The 7,038-nt window shown below is 47.7% G+C and overlaps 1 protein-coding gene across 8 annotated transcripts in view; it reads left to right on the top strand.

Annotated features, from left to right (window-relative positions):
- The first annotated feature begins 4,588 nt into the window (after positions 1-4,588).
- The window catches only part of ZNF346 (zinc finger protein 346), a 75,720-nt gene continuing 73,270 nt past the window's right edge, over positions 4,589-7,038 (top strand). For all 8 annotated transcript variants that reach the window (XM_017896085.1, XM_017896090.1, XM_017896086.1 and 5 more), the window contains exon 1: positions 4,589-4,821. In XM_017896085.1, coding sequence (XP_017751574.1) covers positions 4,647-4,821 — 175 coding nt within the window. In that variant the 5' untranslated portion in view covers positions 4,589-4,646. The remainder of the gene's footprint in view (positions 4,822-7,038) is intronic.

Raw genomic sequence — 7,038 nt, 5'->3', positions numbered from 1 at the left:
ATTTTTTTAATTTTGTAGAGATAGGGTCTTGCCACATTGCCCATCATGGTCTTGAACTCCTGGGGTCAAGCACCTCAGCCTTCCAAAGTGCTGGGATTACAGGTATGAACCACTGTGCCCAGCCTAATCATTATCTCTGTTATAGCAGTTAAAACATACTCTCTGATATTACATACTCAGTAGATACTTTTATGTCTATCACTAGATTAGACATACTAGAGTTAGAAAAACTAGAGTTTGAGGCCGGGCATGGTGGCTCACACCGGTAATCCTAGCACTTTGGGAGGCCAAGGCGGGCAGATCACATGAGATCAGGAGTTCAAGATCAGCCTGGCCAACACGGTAAAACCCCGTCTCTAATAAACATACAAAAATTAGCTTGGCGTGGTGGTGCATGCCTGTAGTCCTAACTACTTGGGAGGCTGAGGCAGGAGAATTTTTGAACCTGGGAGGCGGAGGTTGCAGTGAGCTGAGATCGCACCATTGCTCTCCAGCCTGGGTGACAAGAGTGAGACTCTATCTCAAAAAAAAAAAGAAAAGAAAAGAAAAGAAAGAAAAACTATAGTTTAATCTCTTTGAGAGCAAGAACTATATCTTAAGCCCTATAGTTTAGTTTGCACATGCACACACAGAGTCAGTATTTAAGCAACTGAAATGTATGCTGAACTGTAGCCAGTTCCTGTCCCTTAGCAAAGCCATTTCCTTGGGATTGTTCATCTCCCATGGCAACAATACACAGTAGGATGTGTTGGAAAATGGTTCTCATTTTCCACAAGGAGGAAATAAAAAGCCAGCCCAACAAATATAAGGCATCACCTGCACTGCCAGGTCCCAGCAAGGAGTCCAGGCCTGGGCCATTCTTGGAAGCACTCACACAAAGACAAAATAGAAAACTGGTGACAATGAGGGCTGTTCAGACCCTCAGCAGGGTAGCTCAGGACTCTGCCTGTATGGCACAGGGGATGAACCCTGACAGCACTCATTGGAAAATAAATGGACATTATTTTGAGCATGTAATTGGATTGGGAGTGGTGGGGGTGGAGGGGTTGTTTTCCAATAATATGCAAAGCAACTTACATACTCCACTCCCAGGATTTGTTACATAGTATTCAAAAATATCCTTGTGGGTTCTGCCACTTCAACAAAAATCCCCTCTATCCCTTGGATTATCCCTGAATAACTTATGCTATGCAAGTATGAGTAACCAGAACTCTTCTTTAAGATAAGTAAGTAGTTTGCGACCACCCTGGCTAACATAGTGAGACCCTGTCTCTAAAAGCAAATAAATAAATAAAAAGAGAATAAGTAATGTGTAGTCACTGGCTTTCAGGTTGGTCATCTGGTGTTGGCGAAAGGACATAGATTTGCAATCTAAGGACTAGTGTTCGAGCATGGGCTCAGTACCTAACTAGCTGTGTGATCTTGACAAAACTTTTACCTTTCCTGGTCCGTTTCTTTATCATCACTTATGAAGAAATCCCTAACAGAAACCACCCTGAGGATTAAATGCTATAATGTAGGTGCTTTGCAAACTGTAAAGCACTGCCCTGGGCTAAGTGTGTCGTTCATACCAGGAATCCCAGCACTTTGGGAGGCTGAGGCAGGAGGATCACTTGAGCTCGGGAGTTTGAGACCAGCCTGGGCAATATAGGGAAACCCTGTCTCTACAAAAAAAAAAAAAAAAATTTTTTTTTAATTAGCTGGGCAAGGTGGTGTCCACCTGTAGTCCTTGCTACTCAGGAGGCTGAGGCAGGAGGATCACTTCAGTGTGGGAGTTCAAGGTTACAGTGAGCTATGATCATACCACTGCACTAGTGAAACCCTGTCTCAAAAAAAAAAAAAAAAAATTGCAGGCTGGGTGTGGTAGGTAGCTCATGTCTGTATTCCCAGCACTTCAGGAGGTCGACGCGGGCGGATCACCTGAGGCCAGGAGTTCACGACCAGCCTGGCCAACAAGGTAAAACCCTGTCTCTACTAAAAATACAAAAAATAGCCGGGTATGGTGATGGATGCCTGTAATCCCAGCTACTAGGGAGGCTGAGGCAGGAGAATCGCTTGAACCCGGGAGGTGGAGGTTGCAGTGAACTGTGATCGTGCCACTGCACTCCAGCCTGGGCAACAGAGACTCCATCTATAAAACAAAACAAAACAAAAAAGTTGTAAAGCATTGGCCAAACATCAGTCACGTACTGTATTGGAAAATTGGAAGCTCTGAGGCCTGAGGCCTGACATAGAGCTGGTGCTCAGTATTTGTAGAATGAATAAGGAAATACTTGTAGTATAAATTACTAAATTACACCAATGAGCTATATGATCTCAAGCAAAAATAATTCATATCTGTCTCTCTTTGGCCTCGTCTGATACTACTTTCCCTCTTGTTCACTGGGCTCCAGCCATGCTTTCCTTTTTCCTGTTCCTCCAACACATCAAGCTCTCTCCTGCCTCAGGGCCTTTGCACCTGCTGTTCTCTCTGCTAGAACACTCTTGCCCAGCTCTTTGCATGGCTACCCCTTCTCATTAATCAGGTCTTAGCTCAAATGTCATTTTCCCAGAGGCTTCCCCTGACACCACCCTGACTAATGTTCCTAACACATCATTCACCTGAGATGCAATCCTGTTTTATCTTCTCCCTAGCACTTATTACTGTTAACCTGTTTTTTTTTTTTTTTGAGACAGAGTCTTACTCTGTCGCCCAGGATGGAGTGCAGTGGTGCGATCTCGGCTCACGGCAAGCTCCGCCTCCTGGGTTCACACCATTCTCCTCCCTCAGCCTCCCGAGTAGCTGGGACTACAGGCGCCCACCACCACGCCTGGCTAATTTTTTTGTATTTTTAGTAGGGATAAGGTTTCACCGTGTTAGCCAGGATGGTCTCGATCTCCTGACCTCATGATCCACCTGCCTCGGCCTCCCAAAGTGCTGGGATTACAGGAGTGAGCCACCGTGCCCGGCCTACTGTTAACTTTTTTATTGTACTCTCCTCCACTACAATAAAAAATACTAGAGCTTCCCTGTCTTGTTCACTACTATATTTCCATGCTCAAAATATCATCTAGCTCATAGTAACTTCTCCATATTTGAACAAATGAGGTTGAAATAAGCTAGTAATATTAAAAACTTCATTCATTAAACAAATATTTTGTATGTACCTAGGAAGGTCCAGGTTCTATTTCAAAGTGCTGGAGATTCAGGTGCAATGAAAAGAGACAAAAGGCTGGGCGCGGTGACATGTGCCTGTAATTGCAGCACTTCGGGAGGTTGAGGTGGGACGATTACGAGGTCAGGAGTTCGAGATCAGCCTAGCTAACATAGTGAAACCCCGTCTTTACCAAAAATACAAAAATTAGCTGGACGCGGTGGCATGTGCCTGTAATCCCAGCTACTCGGGAGGCTGAAGCAGGAGAATTGCTTGAACCCGGGAGGCGGAAGTTGCAGTGAGCCGAGATCGCGTCACTGCACTCCAACGTGGCGACAGAGCAAAACTATGTCTCAAAAAAAAAAAAAAAAAAAGAAAGAAAGAAAGAAAAGAAACGAAAATAGACAAAAATCCCTGCCTTCCTGGGGCTTGCCTTCTAGTAGGTAGACAGACAATAAACAAGATAAAAAGTAAAATATATACGAAATACAGCAGGAAAGGAGGACATGAAGTATGTGTGGAAAAGTAACATTTTAGATGAGATAGCCAGAGAAGGTATTTGAGATACAGTAGCCAGAGAAGGAAGTGGGAGACTGAGCCATGAAGATATATGGGAGAAATGCACCCCAGGAGGCCTGTGTAAACGGGACAGGAATTAAGGAGTTGGGGACTGAGTGACACATCAGGATCAGGGAGATTAAGTGAAGTCAGATTGTACAGGGCCTTGTTGGTCAAAGTAAGGACTTTGGCTTTTACTAACAGTGAGATGGGAAGCTGCTGGAGGATTTGAGAACCTAAGTGTCATGATCTGACTTGTCGTAAGAGGATCCCTGGGACTGCTGTGCTGGGAATACCAATGAGGTGGCTACTACAATAACCTAGGCAAGAGATGATGGCTCCCAAAGACACGGGAAGGAGCAGCTCTGGGATTGGAAGATAAAATTAGGGGTCTGACAGCTACATTGGAGAAGCCTATTAGCCATTCGAGTGAACTGTGGAAGAGGCAACTGGATGTGTACAGGTCCGGAGTCTCAGGGAAGATCAGAGCTGGGAGCCGGCACTTGGAACTCAACAAGTAGTATCTATTATTAGTAATACGGAACCTCAGCTGTACTACTACTTACTAGCAGCGAACTGTTGAGTTAACCATTTCTAGGTTCTGGGCCTCAGTTTCCCTGTAAATGAAATGGCGAAAACACTCCCACATAACGGGACCTTGAGAACGAAAAGAAAAGTATCAAGGGCTGACCGTGAGCAAAGTGAGAGCCCTGAGTCAAAACCGCACTAGCCTCTCCGGGAGGGGGTGTCACTGCTGCGGAATCAGCGACAGGTTTCCGAATCCACACCACACGCTCTGGGGTACCAGATGTAGCAAAGCAAAATAAGCGCCAGGTACCGCACGGCAGCGCCCAAACCTCGCGAGATTTGTTGGCCGGCCCAAGTACCACACCCCCAATCTCGCGATACTTAGGCGCCTGAGCGGCTCTCCACCGGCGAGGGTTTGCGGGGAAGATGGCGTATCCCGCCCCGGCCACAGTGGAGGCCGCAGACGGCGGAGGGGCCGGGCGTTACAACAGCTCGGAGGAGCTGGAGGGTCAGGAGCCGGATGGGGTGCGCTTTGACCGCGAGAGGGCGCGCCGCCTGTGGGAAGCCGTGTCCGGTGCCCAGCCGGTGGGTAGGGAGGAAGGTGAGTCGGGGCCTTTGGAGGCAGGAAGCCCCTCACTCGCCTGCGCGGCGCAAGGGGAGCTGCGGAAGCGCCTACGGTCACACCCCCTGGCCCGCCTCCTTGCGTACTGCGCTCCGGGACCCCCAGACTTGTGCTCCCCATTCAGGCGCGGGCACCCCAAGAATCGGGCCCTCAGCGCGCTGAGGGTGATCACGGCCGCTCACGCTCAGGCCCTGAGTTTTTCCCCTCCTCCTTCATCAGTCACCACAGCGCAGTTTTTCCCAAATTCGAAGATTGTCATCCCTATACTCGTCGGAGACCCACAGTCTTTGCCATCCCCGTAATTCAAGCCTAGTGCCCCTCACCACTCCTTGACTCCTCATCGTCCCAATCTCCAGATTTCCTCGTAGAGCCTCTTGCCTCCCTTCTCTCGGGCCCCACACTTCCCAGGGCTCTGGAAGGCCTTCTCCTTACCCCCGGGTTCCTCCTGGTCTTGATGACTGAGCTCTGGCTTACCCGTTTTTAGCTCTCTGGCTTCTACTTGCTGGGTCCCTTATTCTAAGGTGGGGACAAGGAGCCTGAGAAACTGGTCTGGGTTCGCTTTGACTCCACCTTCTTTGTGTCCTACACTTGACCCAAAGTTGCTGAGAACAGTATAAGCAAAGTCACGTCAGGGGTCACTTCTGGGCCGAAGCGTCCCAGCTTGCTGCGCACTTGACCTGAGACTGGGTAAGATGGGATGAAAGAAAGAGAAGGATGGGAAAGAGCTGTTCTGACCTTCTTGTGTGACTCCCTTCACTGTCCTTTTCGGAGCCAGCTGCTTAATGCTAACCCAAATGTACAAGAACTCTATCTGGGCTTCTCTGCTAACCCTGTCAGGTATCTGGAGGAAAATCAGATTTCTCCAGTGATTTGTTTGCTTGCTAAGCAGACTTGTCATGGAAAGTTTAATATGCTATTTGTGAACTGACTGCCCTGGATAAAATTGAAATTTTGACCATATCTAAGGAAGATATGTTTAAATTAGGGGTAGTACACAGACCTATACCCTGGTATATAATTCTCCAATTTAAAAACAAGTCTAGCCTGTATCCTAAGTTTATATATATATATATTAAAAAGAAAGGAGGCAGGGCCCTAGAAATGGTATGTGTGTGTGTGTATATGTATGTGTATGTTTACATATATGTGTACATATAAATATATACACACACACACACACCATTTCTGGGGCCCTCTCTCCTTTTTTTTTCTTTTTTTTTTGAGAGAGTCTCACTCTGTCACCCAGGTTGGAGTGCAGTGGCACAATCCCACCGCAACCTCTGCCTCCCAGGTTCAAGCAGTTCTATACTGCCCCAGCCCCCGGAGTAGCTGGGATTACAGGCGGCCACCATCATGCTCAGCTGATTTTTGTATTTTTAGTAGAGATGGGGTTTGACCATGTTGGCCAGGCTGTTCTCGAACTCTTGACCTCAAGTGATCTGCCCTCCTTGACCTCTCAAAGTGCTGGGATTACAGGCATGAGCCACCACACCCGGCTCTCCTACTTTCAAACTTGTTTGATAGTTTCCTCGCCCTACCCCAATTTTCCTTTCATTAATTTGACAAACATTCACGGATGTCTGCTTTCGACCCAGAATTGGTTGGGCTTCAGAGCTGGAGTATCAGAGGAAGATACTGCCCTTTCCCTGGAAAGTCTTGCAGTCTAGTCCAGGAAGCAGACACTAAAGTAGTTCCAGTGTAATGTAAAGGATGCAGTGCTGAGGAATGTTTTAAGAGTTGGAGGTGCACAAAAAGAAGGTGACCTTTGCCCTGGATCTTGAAGCAGAAAACCACTGTGCTCTAAAAAGTGTCTGCTATGGGCCGGGCGCGGTGGCTCAAGCCTGTAATCCCAGCACTTTGGGAGGCCGAGACGGGCGGATCATGAGGTCAGGAGATCGAGACCATCCTGGCTAACACAGTGAAACCCCGTCTCTACTAAAAAAATACAAAAAACTAGCCAGGCGAGGTGGCGGGCGCCTGTAGTCCCAGCTACTCGGGAGGCTGAGGCAGGAGAATGGCGTAAACCCGGGAGGCGGAGCTTGCAGTGAGCTGAGATCCGGCCACTGCACTCCAGCCTGGGTGGCAGAGCAAGACTCCGTCTCAGAAAAACAAACAAACAAAAAATCTTTCTGTTGGTTCAGCAGATGGAAAGCATTTTGTTTTCGTTTTTGGTGCTGTCCCGTTTTTTTTTTTTTT

Source organism: Rhinopithecus bieti, unplaced genomic scaffold (assembly GCF_001698545.2).
Source record: "Rhinopithecus bieti isolate Rb0 unplaced genomic scaffold, ASM169854v2 scaffold_26546, whole genome shotgun sequence".
Lineage (NCBI taxonomy): Eukaryota > Metazoa > Chordata > Mammalia > Primates > Cercopithecidae > Rhinopithecus > Rhinopithecus bieti.
This window is presented reverse-complemented; position numbering and strand designations above follow the sequence as displayed.